A 22296-nucleotide genomic window follows, 5' to 3' on the forward strand; every position below is an offset into this window, starting at 1 on the left:
GTGAGACAGACAGAGTATGTGTGTGTAGAATAGAGGAGTTTAACATTTTTATATTTTTTAAGGATGAGGTGGGACATAGCAGGAGTCCTTCTAATGAAGATAGATAACTCAGAAGCTGCAAACAGAAAATGTACAGCTTTGACTACATGAAAGTAAAAAAAAAAATTTATGATAATATGTACAAGAAACAAAGTTAAAAAAAACTGAGTGAAAGTGTTTTATACACACATACATACCACAATATACTTGCACACCTTTGTTTTTCTATGGTACAGAGATGTATATATTTCTAGTAATAAGTTATTATTTCTAATATACAAAGAGTTTGTATAATTCAATAAGAAAAAATGGAAATTAAATATCAGAAAAATAGGAAAGGAATAAGAACAGGCACATCACAGAAGAATATAAATTATCAATAAATATATGAGTAGATGTTTACTTTCACTAGTAATCAAGGAACTAGAAACTAAAACAAAAAACTGACATTTAAAAATTCATCAAATAGGCAAAAATTAAAAACAAATAATATTCAGTATTTATGGGAATTGGGAAAGGGCATTCTTTTACATTTTTGCTGGTAATATAAATTGATACAGCCTTTTTCTGAGGACAAATTGGCAGAATCTATTGAAATTTGAAATGTACGTACCCCCTCATACATTAATGTCACCTTTAGGAATCTGCATCATAGAAAAACAGAGGTGTATAAAAATATATGTGCTAAGATATTCATGGCAGCATTAGTTGTAGCAGAAAATTATAATTAACCTAAAATATCTAGCAATATGGAAATGTTTAAAAAATCACACACAAAACTATGGCATAGTCATATATTGGAATGTAGTGAAGTCATTAAAAGAAGGAGCAAAAGCTGCAGCACTGACATGGCAGCACGTGCTAGTATGTTCATGAGTGAATAAATCAAATCAAGGAACATATGTATATATAGCATGACTTAATTGGGGATGCAGAGGTGGCAGGGTAGGTGGATGTATGTGTATAAACGTGTTTGCAGACCAAAAAATAAAAACTACTGGAAAAATACACAATGACCTTTTGAAAATGGTTACAAATCTGAGGTACTGAAGTGCTGGGATGAGGGGAATTTCACTTTTTTTTTTTTTTTAATGTACTTGTGCAGTGTTTGCAGTTATTTTTAATCACAATGATTTAATAACGTTACGAAAGAAAAGAAATTAAAAATGCTAAAGAACCCAATCTTTGACCAAAAAGAAAGAATTTTGGTTAGAAGAATTGCTTTAAAAGAAGATGTATTTATCTTTGCCAATGAAAATTTAAATAAAAAAATAGACAAAACTCTTCCTTGCTATTGTATTAATTTTCTGTATCTGGAATATTTATTTTAGTGGTTTCTCTTTGGTTATTTAATTCATTGTGTTTAATTGATAGTGTTTACTGGAGTTTAGTGAAAATCTATTTTGTAAATATCTTCAACTGTGATTTACCTAGTGTAATATCTCCCCCAGTGAATTGACTGTGAGTGGGGAATTAGTAAAGCAGATAACATCTGGAGAGTAGTATGTGGCTTTACTTATCTCTACAGGAAACCTTATTTCATATTGGTAAAGTTTGAAATCTTTCCTGTAGCTCTTCCCGATTGTTCATTGTTGTTACCATTTTAATGAGAGGTAGAAATGAGCCAAACCAACCTGCTTCTTTCCTTCTACTAAATTAATGTCAAAGGAAATTCTTCAGCCCAAATAAATAAGTGAATGTGGATGGAATCAGATTCTGACTCAACATGTTCCAATTAATTACTTCCAAACGTTAAGATACATTCTTAAGAAACCCCACACATATTAAAAAATCAACCAGTGGAGAATGATTAGGTGAGAAGTGAACTAGCTTAGAACCATCTTTGTTTAAAAAACCTCATTTAAGTTGACATTAATATTTACCATCTACTCTATTATAAATCAAGATTTATTGTAGGAATGTATCAAAGATAACACAATAATAAAGAAAACAGATTCATCTCAGGTTTTGAAATGTACCTAACAAATTCAGCCTCTTGCAAAATAGCTTTCTTATTCAAAATGGAACTGGGAATTGTTCAGCACACAGTGAATCACCTTTTGGCAAGTACAATAGACTCTTTAGGGACATTTCGCAGTATCTTGTTCAATTGTTAGGATGTTTTTAGCTTTCACAGGTAAGGAAGAAGGTAGCTTGTATAGTCATCATCTTGTTGCCAAAATTGTACAGTAAAGATTTTTCAGAGTTGCTGTTGCAATAGATCTTTTTACTTTTTTTTTTTTTCTTCCTGTTTCTTTACCCAGAGCTGCTTTGTCTCTCAAAAACAATCTGGAATTACTTAATGCTGTTTTCTGGTTTTACTATTTACCCAGGACTCAAATGTTAAACATTAATGTGGGAAACTCCCTTTTCCTTACCTCATAGTCCTATATTTATTTAACTGTTATTTTGCAAGAAGAAAACCTCATCTTTCTCTCTCTGTGTTAAAGGACTTCTTTTTATTGACAGACACATTTAGTTTTTGTATTTGCTTTTTTTCAGGAGGCTTTAGAGCCACCCCTGGATGATTTTGAGGTGACGGAGCCCACCACGGCAACCGAAGTGATTAAATATGAGTATCATGTCTTATATTCCTGCAGCTACCAAGTGCCTGTGCTTTACTTTAGGGCAAGCTTTTTAGGTAAGACCATGTTGGAAGCTAAATGTAAATTCATAGCATTTACATATAAGGCAGAAAGCAGATTTGGAAAATTATTCTTGAGAGAAAAAAATAGAGTTAAAAATAAGAAAACTGTGGGTGAGGTAAGGTTTTACCAGTAAATTTTCTCATGCTTTAGAAAGAGTATCAAGACTTCAGAGTGAATGATATCATCCCAGCCTTAAGTCTGATCTTCAGATTCTTGGCCTCCTGCCCAGCGTTGACTAAGCCCCCTGGCCCTTTTTCTTTTCTTTACTTTAAACAAGGAGGAACAACTTAAAGCTACAATGTTTATTTACTTCTAACTTTACAGTAAAAATTTCTTTCAATCTCAAGTGATCCCATTAACTCAAAAGTCCCCATGTCTCCTTCCCCAAGCACAAATTATTATTTCAGGAACTGTTTATCAATCCATTTAAGCTATATTTAAAAATAGCACTAACATTTCCTTCGGCCATCTATACATCTCCAATACCTCAGCTTCCTGCGATGCTGTTACTCAACTCATCCCCCTTGCCAAGAAGGTGGAACACCCTGTCTCCTCTGAGGCCTTGGCTAATAAAGCTTATTTAATGAGCAGCCGCGTGGAGCCCTCACCCTGCAGCGCAGCCGGGACTCCCCCTCTTCATGTCCTGTGACTTAACCGGGTCAACATCTTGAGGCCCCTCCACCCTGGGCTCAGAGACAACCCCAGCCCACCCCTACCCTATCTCTCCTTTTCTGTCTGGACTTAGCAGCATTTTGCATTTTGAACAGGCTTCTAACCTTTTCTGGATAGCTAAGACATCTGAATTTAGCCAGTGATATTTTATTTTTAATTAAAAAGTAGCTTAAGCTGCTTTGGATGTGTATTTGGTAGATTTAATCACTTGCTGCCTTATATTGTTTAATGGTCTCTAATTTTGCAGTGTTGGCGGTTTAACAAGCACTTAGGATTTAAAACACAAGAACAAATTCTCATAGACTCCCTGGTGAGAAGATTTTACTCTGAGGTGCAGCTCCTAAGAACTGACAATTTGGGGTAAATTTTCAACATGGAACATGGGGAGTTGAGGACACTGATAGTTCACCAATTCACAAACTCTTGCTGCAGATTTATCCGTATGATTATTACAGGCCTTTAAAACACTCACTTTATTGTAATTCTATTGGGTTTGGAGCCCAGAGGTTAAAGGAAATTTCTTGTCAGTGAGCTGTGTTATACTAAAAAGTAGAAGGGGATACATTTATTTACCAGAGGGAAGAAAAATGTCCTTCTAGGTTTTGGTTTGCAAGGGCTCTACCCAGTACCTTCTGGATTCAAAGCCATGTCAAGGCTGCAGGTAGAGGAAATAGGACACTACTTCTTCAATACTGTACTTTCATATAATTAGTATTCACCATAAGCAGTTAATCACCAGAGAAGAGCTCCCAGAGACAAAACAAGTTGTTTAGCTTGTCAGCATTAGGGAATCGGAGGTGCTGAAACATGACTGCTTCTAGCTGGAAGTGGGTCTTGCCGAGGCCGGCGGATGAGCTCATACGTGTACTTTGCTCTTATGTGCCAACAGCTCCCCTTACAGTTCAGCACAGTAATTGTTCCTGCAAATCCAATTATATTTTAATGAAATTTGTATACTTCCTAAGATCTTTTCTTCATGACGGTTTTCTATTTCTTAAAAAAAAAAACAAAAAAAAACCCTAGCCTTTTTGGATCCTATTTATATATTTTTAAGATGCTCTTCATTTACGTTTTTATAAAGGAAATCAAAATGAGTCATTTGTTTTGTGTGGAAGCATTTCTTGTTCTCCACCCTCCCTACTCTGTGTTCTATAGAATGAGCATTAGGAATTTTTTAATTCCGGAATTCACTTAGTGGTTTTCCAGGTACATTAAAATACCACATTTAATTTTTTTAAAGCATACTGAATGTTTTCCTGTGAAGAAACATGAAAAATGGTTCTTTCCTTTATCATAGTCTAATAATTTCTTTTCTCTTTTCTACCTAACTTAACCTAATGAGTATTCTAAAAATGTATCGGCCTTTACTCTGGTGTCAGAATTTTTCCTTCTTTCCCCTCAGTCCATTCCCTCTTTATTTGTTACGTGATTACTTTGGCCCTTCATCTCTTAAACAAATCTCTGTCAGTTTGGTGAATGGATTCCTAACATCTTCCTCTTATTCCAGGTCCAGATTTTTCTTTGTCTCATTCTAAGAGAGTTCCGACCTAGAAAAAGGATGGCTATAAAATTTCTTGCTCAGGGGTCTTTTTTTGTTGCTTCAAAAATAGTTCACTTAGCCTTGTTTTTGACAGATATTTAGGATTTTTTTTTTTTGCATTTGACTCAGTAAAAATTAGTTTCTCTGCTTTGCTCTAAATTTTATTTCAGTACCTCTTTTTTTAGGTAAAGAAAGTGGTAAGTAATTCCCATTTAAATTGACATTACCTTTTCTTTTATCGACTGGCTTAGATGCCAGAGGAAATCTTTATTCTGTTTCTTGAAATGCATATCATTGGACTGTGATTACCTCTTATTCCTTGATATGTCCAGTGTCCACCAGGCCAACTACTGCCTAAGACTCAGCTTACATGCCACTTACTGTTGTCACCCCCATGTCATATCATATCACATTATATTATATATCATGTTGCACAATATCAGAAAAATATTTGTTTACTTGTCCCCTATAAAATGGTAAGCTAGAAGATAGGGGTTTAAGGTAAAAAGAGGGAGGAAGGAAATTAATAGTGAGTACTTACAATCTACAAAGTTATAAACTTTATTCATAGCTCTGTGTGTGTGTGTGTAATACATATATGACATATGTATTCTTTGTCTTACTCATTTTTTTTTTTTTTTTTTTTTTTTTTTTGCTGTACGCGGGCCTCTCGCTGCTGTGGCCTCTCCCGTTGCGGAGCACAGGCTCCAGACGCGCAGGCTCAGTGGCCAGCCATGGCTCACGGGCCCAGCCACTCCGCGGCATGTGGGATCCTCCCGGACCGGGCACGAACCCGTGTCCCCTGCATCGGCAGGCGGACCCTCAACCACTGCGCCACCAGGGAAGCCCTGTCTTACTCATTTTTATACCCACAGTATCAACAAGTATTTATTGAATGAAACAGTGAGCAGGAATTTCTAACCATTTTTGCATATAGCCCAAAGATGGAAATATAGCCATCTTTGCATATAGCCCTTGTGATGGTGCCTTATTTGAACTTTTCTGATGAGTTATATGGAAGGGAGTAATGCTGTTGTCTCCAGGAAACTCAGAACCTAAACCATCTATATATCTTTACTCTTTAGTCTGGTGCTTCCCAGAGACAACAGGAATGCTTGACTAAGGAAAATAGAAAGTCCTGAGGACTCAAAGATGAGCATCTAAGCTAGGTGGGCAGCCCTTCCACTTCTATAAACACATATTTTTATTTGATCCTTGAAGGCAGACAGCTAAGGTGAGACAGCATTCTGTTTCTGGGCATACGCAGAAACATTTCTACTACTTGGCCATACGGGAACTCCGTTCCCTAGGGTTTAACATGAATTTAAGAGAAGAAATAAGTCCTTCCCAGCACTCTTTTTTCCCTAACCACTCTTGCCATTTTAGGTTTAGGAGAGGTGGTGGGGCACGCTTAATACCATTTGCTACCCAGCAGTGGGTGAGAGGTAATTGCACTTCTCTCAAGTACTAATAAATAGCCTACATTAAGACAGTGCTCTGTAGTCTATGAAGTCCATTCTCACAAAGCACTCTTGTCTTCAAGGGCCCACCTTTTTTTCTCCCCCACTATTATTTTTTAAAATAAATTTATTTATTTATTTATTTTTGGCTGCGTTGGGTCTTCGTTGCTGCATGTGGGCTTTTTTTTATCTGCGTAGAGTGGGGGCTACTCTTCGTTGCGGTGCTTGGGCTTCTCATTGCGGTGGCTTCTCTTGTTGCGGAGCACAGGCTCTAGGTGCGCGGGCTCAGTAGTTGTGGCGAACGGGCTTAGTTGCTCCGCAGCATGTGGGATCTTCCCAGACCAGGGCTCAAACCCGTGTGCCCTGCATTGGCAGGTGGATTCTTAACTACTGCGCCACCAGGGAAGCCCTCCCCCAGCTATTTTTGAAGCACACCGCGTTAAAGAATTATTTGTAGTGTGCGAAAGGCTTCTAACTGCTGCTCATCATTCCAGCACCTTTTTATGTCCCAGTGTTCCCTTTTGAGGGCTTGACTTGGTCAAAAGCTGATGGTAAGTGTTAGAAATGTGGTGTAAACCTTAGAAATATACATAATGGCTTTGGGCTTCACCAGACTCCTAAGCTTACCTAGTTTTACCTTTCATTACAACTAGAGATTTCTATATTTATTTCAGCTTGAATTCTGATTAATTTCTTCCCTGTCTCTCTTCCTTTCCTTTGTTTGCGATCTCTATTGAAAAATAGGCCAAGTGGTTCTTCTCATTTTCAAAATATTTAATTCTTTGGTGCTGACATATGGGTTCTTCTTGGGAACGGTTCTGACATATTTCTTTAATTAGTTAGAAGGGCTGCTTTTGAATAGGGAAGGAAACAACATTTCTTCCATTCAGCAACTGAATGTCTGTTCTTTCTGGAGATCCATTCTATTATTGGCCCAGGGAGTAAGAGTATAGAATTAAAGATGTAACCCAGATATTTAACGTAGAAGATTTATCCACTTGTTATATGCTTGAATGATGCTCATGGAGAAACAGGGCAAGAGAAATAGCCAGAGAATAATTCCTTCTTAAAGGCAGCATGACCAAACCAAGATAAAGCCCAGCTCAAAGGAAGAATAATGAAAAGGTTGGAATTAGAATAGTATATACATCATCAGGGAGGAGGAGGAAGAGGCTTGTCCCTGGTGTGGAACAGGAGGGAGTCTTTGGACCATATAGAAGTAAATGACAGGAAAACAGGAAAGATGGGGGTTGGAGGAAGTTGGAGAATAAAAGTAAAATATTCATAGCTCTGCCCAACAATTTTCAAGGGAACATAACAGGTTGGCTTTTCTGAAGAGACTGGGAAAAGCACTGGATAAGGGGGAGACAGGTGAGTGCCAAGCTGTAGGGCTGGAAAGCATGGCGTATTTGGGGAACAATGAGAGGCTGGTTTGAGGAAAACCTCTATTCCAAATTGTAGAAGAAATGGTTGGAAAGATATGTTGAGGTAAAATTATGGAAGAGATAATGGATGGGATGGGGTTGGAGGATATAATGAAAGGGTGAAAGAGGTTGAGCAAAAGTGAATGGGATCAAAGGAGGGGTTTTCTAGAGCAGGAAGTATGACCGAGTAGAGCAGAGAGAGAATTGATGAAGGATGAGAAGAAATTATGAAGAGTGAAATTTAGGAAAAGGAATTTGGCTTTTTTTGGTATAGTTGTTAGAAATATTTAAAAAAAATTTTAATAGTCTCTTAGAATGAACTGGAAGGAACATATTTTCAGGGAAAATAGAGTGAGAGTGAAGGCTGCCTGTTGAACAGGAAAGAAAGGTGGATTAGAGGGGTACTTAAAGATTAAAGCAAAAATGATTCTAGTTAATTATTATAATGACCAGGAAACAGAAAATGACTTGGCAGACAATTTAGTCTTATTTGGTAGTAGAGAAGCTTTAAGGAAGTTTGTATATGCCACTTATATTTAAATAAACCATAGGTCTAGCCAAAGTCATAATAATGCAATGGAACATGAATTTTAGTGCATTAAAAAGAGATTCTAGGGGTTGAAATGAAATTTGAAGAGCAAACAGTGAAAATTATTAATAAAAATAATGAAAAATTATTTAACTAATATAAATATATTCAAACGGAAAAGTTTAAATAATAGAGGGAATTTAATGAGAATTATTTGTTGAACCAGGTAAATGTTTGAAACATTATGGGGAATTAGGGTACAAGTAGGATGCTGGGTTAGAACACATGATGGGGATAGAATCCTATTGAAAAGTCAAACCCTAATTTTAAAATGTATTAAAGATAAGGTGCAACAAAACTACAGGGACACCTAATTAGCTAAAAGGTTTATTCAAACCTGTGTTAGTACAAAGCATCACATACACAAAAAGCAACAGATTTTACATGAATTCAGAGGACAGGAAGAGGACATGAAAAGGCAGACAAATTTATTTTCTTACCAATAAGGGACTATACTTTAGCTTTCCTGGACAAATAAATGTGTTGTGGACCATAAAGAAGAAACATTTCTTTGCTTACTCTTGACAAAACAAGCCCTGTTTGAAACATCCATTAAAACGTACATGAGTGCCCACTGTGTGCACAGCACAAAAACTCATTAGCCTATTTTAAAAATATGCTGAGGAAAATCACTGCGTAACTGGAGACTAGTATATTGGTTTTCTCCTCCTTTAAAGTCACCAAAGCAGAGTTCGTTAAGTCCATATATTAGGTGCTGTGCTGAGAAGGTGATCATGGGAAGGAGATCAAGTTGGATGGATAGTCAGGGTGCTGCTGCAGGTGTTAACAGGTCCATGTTCTGTGGGGTACTGAGATTGGAAGAAAGCCAGGAGTCCAAAATGCTGAGTACTGGTGTGCCAGAGCAAGAGGTTGGAATCCAAACCTCAGAACACTTTGGGTAGGATTGAAAGTAGAGTGCATTCTGCTTTAGAACCAGCAGACCTAATGTAGATATTCATCTGGTGATGTGGTCTTCGGAGTTCTGATGAATAGCTGTATCTCAGAGTTGGTGTCTCGGGTACCTTGTAGACCCAGTTTTGCTTCCCTTGGGACATTTTCTGATTCAGAGATTCTTCAAGAAGGTCTTGTGTGTACTTCTACTAGGTTAAGTGTTTAATTTAAATGAGAGGATATAGCATCACCTGCATTATTGTAAGTTCTTAACACAGTTTGTGGACAGTTTAAGGTGACCCCCAAATTACTCCTCTTTGTGCTGTTGGGCATATTTCTCATAAAGATGGATTGCAACATACATAAGCTTTCTCATGTAACTGAAAGATGTCTTACATTTATTTTCCACTCAAAATTACTAGACAAATATATGACATTTAAAACATTGGGGATGATAATTTTGAAAATTGATAAATATTAAGCAAGACTTACAAACCATTTATCTGGGGTGTATTAGTTAGGTTAGCATATACTTAGTTGCAAATAATTGAACCTTCCCATGATAAGCAGAAAAGGATTTATTGGAAGGGTAGATTGTAGAGTCAACTGAAGGCAAAAGTGTTAAGATGTCTGCCTCTCTTTGGCTTTAGTGGTATGGAATGGGGTTCTGCCTACCACTTATTTTGGAATTTATCTCCCAAGTAGGAACTATGTTGGGATGCTGAAAAATCAAATATTCACTCTATCTTCATCTACTTAACACTATAGATTTATATGAGTGTTTTACATAAATGAAAAGCTTTTAATCAATGAATTTTTAATCATGATTGTTCAGTCTTTATTCTTAGTAATAATTGTGCTAATTGCTCTAGAAATAATATTGAACATCCATCTATCCAAGCATTGGAAAATATTTATGCACAAGACATGAAAATGTTTCTGGAATGCATAGATGAATAAAGGAATCAGAGATGATTGATGCCCTCAAGGAGCTTACAGTCTACTGAGGGAAACAAGACAGGTTTGAAATTCACTGTAACAAGTAGAATATGTTAAGGGCCATAAGAGAGGTAAAAATTGTCACCAGGCAGAGAATAGGTTAGTGGTTGACAGAGGTTGAGTGGGTGGGTGGGGGCGGGGGTGGGAGAAATGAGTACATGTTGGCTAAAGGGTACAGATTTTCAGATATAAGATGAATAAGTTCTGGGAGTCTAATGTACAGCATGGTGACTACAGTTAACAATACTGTATTTATACTTGAGAGTTACTAAGAGAGTACATTTTAAATGTTCTAACCACATTAACACATATATACACACACAAATGGTAAATATGTGAGGGGATGGATGTGTTAACTAACTTTATCGTGGTAACCATTTCCCAGTATATACATATATCAAATCATCATATTGTACACCTTAAACTTACACAATGCTATGAATCCATTATATCTCAATAAAGCTGGGGGGAAAATTACCCCCAGGCCTCAGAGGGCAGAGATTACCTTGAGCTGGAGGGATCAAGAGAGGCCCTGGTTGGACTTGGGATTTGTCCATGCATTGATGAGGGAAAGGGCAGGCCTGGCCTACTAAGAAACCTAGGAAAGGCAAAATTCTAGATACTCCTAGGTTAGGCAATGCTGGTAGAGACTACTAGTGACAACAAAAACAACACCACAGGGGCTTCCCTGGTGGCGCAGTGGTTGAGAGTCCGCCTGCTGATGCTGGGGACACGGGTTCGTGCCCCGGTCCGGGAAGATCCCACATGCCGCGGAGCGGCTGGGCCTGTGAGCCATGGCCGCTGAGCCTGCGCGTCCGGAGCCTGTGCTCCGCAACGGGAGAGGCCACAACAGTGAGAGGCCCACGTACCGCAAAAAAAAAAAAAAACCCAACAACACCACAACTAATATGTGTGCATCACTTTATAGTTTACAAAGAGCTCCTGGGTACTGGTCAGAATGCAGAGTCTGGAGCTGGAATGCCTTGGTTCTGATTCCTCACTCTGCTAATTACTATGTGACCTTGTGGAAGTTACTGAACTTTTTGTTTCCTTTCTTTCATCATCTAAAAAATGAGATAATAATAATAATACCTACTTTATAGAGTTTTAAGGTTTGTGAGCTAATACATAAAGTGGGGCTTGGCATGTAGTACCTTCCAGTAATGCTGGCTGAGTTCTGTGTCTTGGCCCTCACAATAACACTGTAAGATAGGAACTGTTACTCTCCTCAAGTACAGTCATACAAACTGAGTGCTCAGCGGGGTTAAATGGTTTATTTATTCAAGGCTACATAGAAAACTATGGAGTTAAGACAAACTCTTTAGCCTTTTTATTTTACTGCACAATGCAGTAACCAAAATTTAAGAAACATTAAAGAGAAGTTGCCATAATCTATACTTTTGGAATTTTCATTCAGGTTTCTTGAGGTTAATACTCAAAATGCAAAAAATGTATGTAGGAATAAATAAAAATTACAGAATTAGCCAGCGTATTAGCTGATGTGAATGTACATGAACAATTAACACTCATTTCATATCACAATATAATTTTCTCACTGAAGCAAAAATGAATTTTCCCGTTTGATGGAGCATCATCTCTGCCTTACTGTGGAGTGTGACATGAATTTTTATAGACTTCAAAGCTCCCTTGAAGACAATATATTGAGTAATGACATATTTCATTGTGAAAAATCCACCCTTTCCTTTTTATTTCTAGTGACCACATTCAGAACATTATTCTTACATTTACTCTAAATAATTTATACTCTCGCTAATCTTCTTTTTAGGAGTTATGAAATTTTAGTGAAAGCATGCACCGCAGGTTAAAGGTGACTTCAGCATGCTTGCACTAGCGTTAGGTAGTGCTAGTGAAATATCTCACGCTGTTATTTGATTCATGAAAACTAATAGCCCTGAGAAATTTAATTTAGAAAGCTGAACATTTTGAGTAATATATAGATTACTTGACATGTAGGTTATTATTCAATTGAGAGATTTTATATGAAAATGTTAAATTAAATGCTACTGGCAGTTGCTAAAGATTGTACTTTTTAATTATTCTATTTTTCATCCAATGTCTCTGCCTCTTTTGTCATTGACATTTTATTATAGGTTGCTGGGAGAATATTCCTTTAGCTCAAATGTGTATTATCATTCCAGGTGATAGAAGCACATAGTAGGCACTCAATAAACACTTGTGAAACAAATGACCTTAATTTACCATGCTCACTTTGTAGGTTGCTGCTGAAATTATTTCAGCTTCTACTTCTGTTTTTCAAGTATGCAAGGGATTTTACTGAGCTTCTCAGCTTCAGTGTGATTAATGAGATTTCTAAGCATGTTGAAATTGGTGCTATCGAATATCTTGGGTCTGAAACTAGGGAGTTGTTGATTGAGTATGCTTATGTCTCCTCTGACTGAGGCCAGACGGAAAAAATAGACCCTATAAACAGGGCTTAAAGTTCTTGATTGAAGATAACTTCAGCTGAACATGAAGGCACAAAATAATGTTTCATGAGTTTAACCAAGTATTTGTTTATGTCCACATTTTAATTTAATTTTTATTAATTTTTATTGGAGTATAGTTGCTTTACAATGTTGTGTTAGCTCCTACTGCACAGCAAAATGAATCAGCCATACATATGCATATATACCCTGCCCTGTGGATTTCCCTCCCGTTTAGGACACCACAGTGCATTAAGCAGAGTTCCTGTGCTTTACTGTATGTTCCCATCAGTTGTATTTTATGTATTTTATACATAGTATCAATAGTGTATATCCACATTTTAATTTTAAGTTTTGGGTCTTCAGTTTTCATAAATAGATAGATAGATTCAAAATCACAAAATTCTTCATGTTTCTGCCATATTTAAGGTTTTATGATGTGATTTAAAAAATATATTTGACTATCTCATTTCAGTGATTTCAGTGGGATATGTGAAGCCTCCATTTTGCTTTTGTAATACAGTCATATTTGAATATATTTTGCATGTCAATTGCATATGTCATGGTTTTGAAGATATTGCTGATCAGGTCAGCATTTTTTGTCTTTGAATACAAGATCACAGAACTAACTTTTGTATGTTTTTGCTCTTGAAGGTGTGAGCTATGACTAGGCAAACCGGTGATGAGGGCTTAGGGAAAAGAATCCACATCATACTTCATTAAATCATTATTGTCATATCTGTATGTGAGAGACAAAGCTATATTACCCAGATCTTCCGTAGTGTAAATGGTTGGCAGAAACTGGAGAGACTGACACTCTTGTCAAAGTAACTTGTGCAAGCACTCATTTGATCATCATTAATATGTGTCTTTTTAAACAGTTTTCTAAACACATTAGAGAATCCAATCACATCCATTCACTTAAAAAACACTCTTCTCTTTGTAGCAAGCAGGTAGCACTCTTATAGACATACATAAAAGAGTATCATGCATCTTTCTATGTTTTGAACTTATTTTTTATTCCTTGTGATTGTCTCTTATTCTGAGCTAACCAGGTCATTTTTTAATTCTTATATTTAAGGTGTTAAATTTTTTTCTCTAAATTACGTGTTGCCTGAAAACTTATGACACATACCCTTAATTCTAGCGTCAAATCTGATGAAAATATCCTATAACATTTGTTTTGGGTCTCTCCACATTGTTGCTAGGCTGCTGATTATTGCATTTTGTATGAATGTTTCCAGCAGGGTGTGCAGGGTTTTGACAGTGGTAATAGCCAAACCATTTACTCCATCCTTAGATCTTTAGCTGAAATATTTTAAGGAATAAAATTGAGATCATTACTGATTACCAGATTTTAAACCCAGCTTTCTTCTCTAGGTATGCAAAGCCTTTCCCTGTCTTAGAGGAAATAAAGTTAAGGAAAGCATCCTTTCACTTATCATTTATTCAGTAAATATATATAAAGCATTTACAGTGTGTGAGTGAGGCTTAGAACTGCACAGCAGGGCTGCTGTGGTGAAAGGACAGATGCAGTCTTCACCCTCAGAGGCAGCACGGAATAGCAGGAGGAGCACTGAACTGTGAGTCCTGAGATTCCAGCTCCAGTGCAGTCATGAGCTGGTGCCATGATTTTGGCAGATGTATATTTCCAAGACCTTGGTTGCCTTATCTATAAAATTAGTAATTGTACCAGCTATAATATTTTATTATCCTACAACTTGATTTCTTTTAACTTTGACACCTGAAAATTATTTTAAAAGCATGTCACCTTTTAATAATTTGATTATTTGGTTTGCTATTTGACACTGACGTCCCTAAGATGCTATTCCCCTCTTCCAACATCAATACACACACACACACACACACACACACACACACACACACACACACACGTGTATGTGCATATTTTGAAGATGTGTAGTGCTTGAGATTAAAGTTTGGCCCTATTCTGTAAATGTGTTCAGAAAATAATATAACACAGATATTGAAGGCAGCTTGTTTTAAACTTGTAGCTAAACATGACATTCAAATGTTAATTGGATGAATAAATCTTGTTCATTTTACAGACATGGAAATGTCAATGGAATAAAACAATTTATCACAAGATAATGGTTTCCTGCCACCAGATAAATGCCAAGATGAAGATACTTATTGAAAATGTATCAAAATATTCTATTGCTATTTATTGAAAATAAAGGTTGAGAAAAGTTCAACTTTTCAGGTCAAACATGAGAAATGCCCTGCCTATGGTATTAGTATATTACTGTATCAAACACAATGTGCGTGGTATAGCAACGTGAGAAAATTCTAAGAAATAATGGTCTATAAATGAACCTTTTAGCTTTAAGGTATGAGAATTACTGGAATGGTGCAATGGGGGCTAGGAGGAGATACCTAATATATATTGAACTCTTGTTATGTGCGTGACACAGTCCTGGTGTGTTCACTGATATAAACTGTTCACAAGAGCAGGATTTTTTTTTTTTTTGGCTGCGTCGGTCTCTCTTAGTTGCGGCACGTGGGCATAGTTGTCCTGCGGCATGTGGGATCTTAGTTTCCTGATGAGGGATCGAACCCGCGTCCCTTGCATTGGAAGGCAGATTCTTAACCCCTGGACCACCAGGGGAGTCCCAGGAACACGATTTGAAAAGGATTATTATCCTCATTTTTTCAGGTAAAGTTAAAAGCAAAATAGTAAATCAACTATATTTCAATTAAAAAAAAAAAAAGAAGCAAAATACCTTGCAGTCACGTACAGGATAAGTGCCAATACTAGGATTCACACTCAGCCCGGACTTCAAATTTCGTGCTCTTCTCCTACACCCCACATCTTTACTTGTACTCCATAAGTCTGAATGCAATACCTTTTGGTTTGGGGGGCTTTTGAGTAGATTATTTCTCCAAGTTTTGTTGTACCTGATGACCAAATACTTCTTTGGATCTAATATGCTGATGAGTCTTTTTTAAATGACGTTGTCTACTTACCTAAAGAAAAGAGCACACCCATAGGTCTTGAGGACTTGGTTAGCTCTAAATGGGCCAAGTAGCACTAAATTCTAATTTAAGACCACCTTCTTTTCAACAGTGTGTGGTTTTAAAGTCCTTAGGTAATTCCCTCTTTCTGCTTTCTTTTCTGAACCTAGATGTCTATTTCTCCACTTTACTTACCTTGTGTCATAGTATTCTTCGTAAAATACATTATTTGGGTGATTACGAATATAGGTGAATAATCGAAGTTGCTCAAAGAAAAGGAGGTTTATTGTTCACTAAAGCTCTTACTGATCTCTTCATGCCAAGTCCTTCTCAAGTCCCTCCACCCCTAAGATCCCTTCTCCACCTGCCACAAACAGTGGGTGTTAATGTCTCCCTCCTCTGGACTCTCAGAGAACTGCAGCTTTCCTCTGGCATTGACCATTCTACCTAGGATTTTAGTATCAATATTTACTGATATGCTTGTCATAATTTCCCTAGTAAGGAAATACTCCTTACTAGGAGAAACTGTGTGCTTTCCTCCTCTCTATTCCCCATGGTACCCAACAGAGTTATTTGAACATTACAGATATTCAGCCAACAAAAGGGTGAAAGAAGCATGTGTATGGTCTCTGATTTAAGGATTAGAGGAAGTATTAAGACTTCAGAGGTATCTATAGTACACCCTTGTGAATATGTGAATCTACCTGGTCCTTTGCCAATGCTTCTATTTATCAGTTCTCTAAAACACGTTTGGATCTTATTTATTTTGTAAAAATTCCTAGAGGCAATAAATGAGCAGATAATGTAACTGTTAGATGGTTACAAAGGGGACAAGATTGAATGTTCACATTTCCCTCAGGAAGAAAATAGTAATTCATATAGCACTCTTTTGGTATATAAATAGTGTGTGTACTAGTAAAGATTTTTTTAAAATCATAATATTCTTTCAGTAGTTTTAGACAGACATCAAGCACCATTGTGTCAAATGGATTACTAACTGGCAGTCTTTACCATGGACTTTCACAGATGGAAGCCCTTTAGCTCTGAAGGACATATGGGAAGGAGTTCATGAGTGCTATAAGACTCGGCTGCTGCATAGACCGTGGGACACTATTACCCAACAGGTTAGAGAGTATTTTCATTGTATTACATGTGATTCTTTCCCTCTGCTCGTCTTTTCTTCTAGTTCTCTCTCCTACTTTTTTTTTTCCTGTTTCACTCCTCTACTTCCTTACAGATTTCAGTTCAAAGACAGTTTCCTTTAATACATCTTCCCAGATCCAGGCTTGGTTTAGCCTATCTGTTATAAGCCCTCATAGCACCCTGTAATTTTCCTTCATAGTGCATCTTACAGGTTTAAATTATCGATTTGGATTTTTTGAAAAAAATTTAATGTCTGTCTTTTCCATTATACTGTGTACTCCCATGTGGGCAGACCCTGGTTTTTTTTTTCCCTCTTCACTGTATACCCAGCACCAGCACAGTATTTATCATACAGTAGGTATTCAATAAAAATGTATTAAGTAAATGAGAATAGAAACAAAGTTGGCATATACACCAAGAAATAGATGATTTAGCTTGTGTCACCTATAATGCTTCAGAATTTTACTAATAAGCGCATTTGCAAAACAATTAACTTTTGATTAATAATAAATTTGCAATAGTGATCTGAAAAAGTTGAGAAAATAGATCTAAAAAGTAGATACAAAAAATAGATTTGCGGGCTTCCCTGGTGGCGCAGTGGTTGAGAGTCCACCTGCCGATGTAGGGGATGCGGGTTCGTGCCCCGGTCAGGGAGGATCCCACATGCCGCGGAGCGGCTGGGCTCGTGAGCCATGGCCACTGGGCCTGCGCGTCCGGAGCCTGTGCTCCGCAATGGGAGAGGCCACAGCAGTGAGAGGCCTGCGTACAGCAAAAGAAAAAAAAATAAAAATAATAACTTTATCAGCCACCAATAGAATTTTTTTTTTTTTTTTTTTTTCGGTACGTGGGCCTCTCACTGTTGTGTCCTCTCCCATTGTGGAGCACAGGCTCCGGACGCGCAGGCTCAGTGGCCATGGCTCACGGGCCCAGCCGCTGCGCGGCGTGTGGGATCCTCCCGGACCATGGCATGAACCCATGTCCCCTGCATCGGCAGACAGACTCTTAATCACTGCGCCACCAGGGAAGCCCTCAGCCATTAGAATTTTTATGCCCTCTTACGTGTTTGATCACAATAATGACAGTTTACCTCCCAATCAACTTAAGAATCCGTAGCATCTCATAAGTAGTTCTTTGGCAATGACTGCAAATGACCATTTTCTAGGTTTTAATTGAGGACAAAACTAGTTTTTAAGTATATGAATCACACTGCCCCTCAAATTAATCCTTTTCTTTCTCTTCCTACTGTCACCTTCCTAGTTCAAGCCCTGTTGCCTCATCTGGAACAATTAGTAAAACCTCCTACTTTGGTCTTCTGCTCCTTTCCTCCCTGCTCCTTCCTTCTAGTCAATTTTTCCTAACAATGCTGCTCTTATCTTACCCATGTGCAAACTTGCAATAGCTGTCCAAGGGGCTATGGTATGTGGTCTAAATGCCTTGCTGGCGTTCCAGTGGCTGCCATTCCCTGGGTCCCACCAGCCCTTTCAAGCTTTTCTCCTACGCCTGCATGCTACACAGTTTCAGCTCCTGCCAATCATGGCTATTCACTTCCCCAAGCCCATTTTGTGCAGTTTGTTCTTGGAATTCTTTCCAGGTTTCATGCTTTCCCTGTTGCCTTTGTTCTATCTTTATATATCCCCCTCGTTCTTTCATATGTTCCTTTTCTCGGAAACTACTTCTGCTTACAAAAATGGCCCCCTCTGAAATGCCATTTCTGTAGACCAGGAATCAGTGGTTGCTATGAAGAAGGATAATATAATGAGATATATAAGCAAATCCATCATAAAGATTTTTGGCAAGAGCATTTTATTTTATGCATAGTGTTTTAGATTAACCTTTAAGTATGTCAAGGTAAATGCTAAGCGTTTCAACTTCCAGTGTCTTGTAAGTGACCACAAACTGTCCAAAAATGTAGAGTCAGAATCCACAGGACCCAGAAAATCTTTGGTTGTGAGAGTCAAGGAAGACGGCAAAGGATAGAGGAAGGGAGCATCCAAATATATATATGTATTTAACTTCAGGGCCTTTTTTCTCTGCTCCTTCTCAATCACGTTTAACATTGTGCACCTGAGCCCGAATCTTATTTTCTTCTTTTTTCTGTCACTAGCATCGCTATTATTAATTGTGCTATAGCACAATTCCACGTGGTCTATGTCATTTGGGTTTTAATTCCACATGTCTCCGTTCCGGTTTGTGACATATGAACAAGATTTTGAGGTCAACCATATTTTCTTAGTTACCTAATATGATGTTGCCAATAGATTTCATTTCATTGATGGAATTCCTAAGTTGCTAAACCAACCACATGAACAAATCTGTATGTTGATAGTTTTTAATGAAATTGACTAGTATCTTTTAGTTTCCAGGCATTTAAGCATCATACAGACAGCCTGTTAGCAGATCATCTTTTTCCTACTTGTCAAAACATGGTAGTAATGATCAAATCCTATCACAATAAGCATTATGATCTCAATACCAAGTATGAGGCCCACTTATTGGGAGGGATATTTGATATAACCAAAGTACAACATAACTATAACATTTAGATGTTCCTTTGGGATTTGTCTTATTGGGATTGATCTTGTATCCCCACTTTTGATAACACACTTTGTTTAAGCTTTAGAACTGCTCATCACAGTGTATGTCCAGGCATTGAAGACCTAGCAAGGGAAACTCATTTGTTGTCATTGTACTAACTTGGTATTTGAAAGTCATTATGAATATTTACTTTGGAGGTCTTAGCTTTTAATCCCAGTTTAGTTAATGGGTTGCTATTTATGTGCTGTTCTTTGCTTGAGATCTTTGAGAGAGTGTGTCCTCAATTTTGTAAGGCTCCATGTGGAGAAAAAATAGGGTGTCCTCAGTGCTGTGAAGGGGAGGGTGTGATACAGCACTGGGGAAAATGAGCTGATAGAATATTGGTAGCATCAAATAGTAGACACCATTTTGCAGGATTATTTTAAAGAACCATTAGGTTGCAGACTGAACATGATAATAATATCCTGTCCTCCAGAGTGGCTTAAAAACAAAAGTAGCCTTTGCATAATATAACATGCGTTTCACTTCATTTTCAGGCTTGACTGTGCTCATATAGTTTATTGCTCTTCATCTTTAATAATCACACTTCTGTTCTCTCAGCATTTGTCTTGATGATAAGGACCTATTCATGTCAGATATGAACTCTCTGTTTTGAAGACAAGCCACTCATGAATCTCATACATTTGACTATGGTGATTACTTACCTGCTTTTGTCCAACATTACGGACTACCTATTATCTCAGCCCTGCAGCCTAATAAAGAACTTCCAGAAGGAGAAAGTGAACAGATGCCTAGGTTCAATCTGCCTAAATTTGGTACAGTGAATGTTACAATAATAATCACTGGAAGGTGTGGGCTCTATGTTTTAGGTAAAGAACTCCTGTAATCTTGGCATGAGTTAAAATTAGAGGATAAGAAATCATACTTTCAATTTTACTCAAAGATATGTGTAAATACACATATCTTCAGATAAGTGTATCAGATAAGTAATTTTTTCTTACCGTCTCCTTTTTTTAACTTTATATGGAAAATTACAAACATAATACAAAAGTAGAGGTAATAGTATAGTGTACTTGCAAACTAATGACCAATCTTATTATTTTGGTATCTCACCCAATCTGGAATTTTTTGGTAGCAAATCCTAGACATCATATTATCTCATCCATTCTCATCCATAAGTATTTAAGTATGTATCTTTAAAAGATAAGGGCTCAATATCAAAAAAACAAACAACGCAATCAAAAAAAATGGGTGGAAAACCTAAACAGACATTTCTCCAAAGAAGACTTACAGATGGCCAAGAGGCACATGAAAAGATGCTCAGCATCACTAATTATTAGAGAAATGCAAGTCAAAACTATAATGAGGTATCACCTCACACTGGTCATAATGGCCATCATCAAAAAATCTACAAACAATAAATGCTGGAGAGGATGTGGAGAGAAGGGAAACCTCTTGCACTCTTGGTGGAAATGTGAATTGATACAGCCACTATGGAGAACAGTATGGAGGATCCTTAAAAAACTAAAAACAGAACTACCATATGACCCAGCAATCCCACTACTGGGCGTATACCCTGAGAATACCATAATTCAAAAAGAGTCATGTACCCCAATGTTCATTACAGCACTATTTACAGTAGCCAGGACATGGAAGCAACCTAAATGTCCAATGACAGGTGAATGGATAAAGAATATGTGGTATATATATACAATGGAATATTACTCAGCCATAAAAAGGAATGAAATTGGGTCATTTGTAGAGATGTGGATGGACCTAGAGTCTGTCATACAGAGTGAAGTAAGTCAGAAAGAGAAAAACGTATAATATCGTATAATAACGCATATATGTGGAATATAGGAAAATGGTACAGATGAACCTATTTCCAGGGCAGGAATAGAGACACAGACGTAGAGAATGGACATATGGACACAGAGGTGGAAGGGGAGGGTGGGACAAATTGGGAGATTACGATTGACATATATATACTTCCATGTGTAAAATAGATAGCTAGTGGGAACCTGCTGTATAGCACAGGGAGCTCAGCTCCGTGCTCTGTGATGACCTAGATGGGTGGCACTAGGGGTGGGGTGGGTGGGAGGGAGGTCCAAGAGGGAGGGGATGTAGGTATACATAGAGCTGATTCACTTTGCTGTACAGCAGAATCTAACACAACATTGTAAAGCAATTATACTCCAATAAAAAATAAAAGTGAATAAAAGATAAGTGCTCTACAGAGATGTTTAAAGCAGCTTTATTCATAATAGCCCAAATGGAAACAACTCTGACGTCCTTTAGGAGTATGGTTAAACAAACGGTGGTACTTCCTTAGCACGATACTACTCAACAATACAAAGGAACCAACTATTGATACGCTTAACAACCTGGATGAATCTCCAGAGAATTATTGAGTACAAAAAGTCAATCCCCAACGTTTGTCTAGTATATGATTCCATTTAGCTAACATTTTTGAAATGAGGAGATTATAGATTGGAGAATAGATTGCAGTTTTCAGAGGTTGTGAGTAGGAGGAAAGTGGGTGTTGTTATAAAAGGCAACAAGGGAAGCTTGTGACAGTGGAAATGTTCTGTATCCGACTGTATCAATGTCAGTGTCTTGCTTGTGATAATATACTATAGTTTTGCAAGATGTTACCGCTGGGGGCACTGAGTGAAGGGTATGAGTGATCTCTTTGTATCATTTGTTACAGCTGTGTGTGAATCCACATTTATCTCAAAATAAAAAAGTTTATTTTAAAAAGGTAAGGATTCTTAAAAAACATAACCACAATTCTGTTATCACAACTAAAGTTGTTAATAATTTCTTAATATCATTAAATAAGCAAATGTTTGAATTTCCCCAATTGTTTCCTCTTTCCTCCCTTCCTCCCTCCCTCCCTCCTTCCTTCCTTCCTTCTTTCTTCTTTCCTTCTTTCC

General features: G+C 37.4%; 1 protein-coding gene across 4 annotated transcripts in view; it reads left to right on the top strand.

The window, feature by feature from the left end:
• The window catches only part of ATG10 (autophagy related 10), a 220222-nt gene that overhangs the window by 128395 nt on the left and 69531 nt on the right, over positions 1-22296 (top strand). For all 4 annotated transcript variants that reach the window (XM_019929744.3, XM_019929745.3, XM_019929743.3 and 1 more), the window contains 2 exons: positions 2542-2680; positions 16709-16806. In XM_019929744.3, coding sequence (XP_019785303.2) covers positions 2542-2680; positions 16709-16806 — 237 coding nt within the window. The remainder of the gene's footprint in view (positions 1-2541; positions 2681-16708; positions 16807-22296) is intronic.

The sequence above is a fragment of the Tursiops truncatus genome, chromosome 3, assembly GCF_011762595.2.
Source record: "Tursiops truncatus isolate mTurTru1 chromosome 3, mTurTru1.mat.Y, whole genome shotgun sequence".
Classification (NCBI taxonomy): domain Eukaryota; kingdom Metazoa; phylum Chordata; class Mammalia; order Artiodactyla; family Delphinidae; genus Tursiops; species Tursiops truncatus.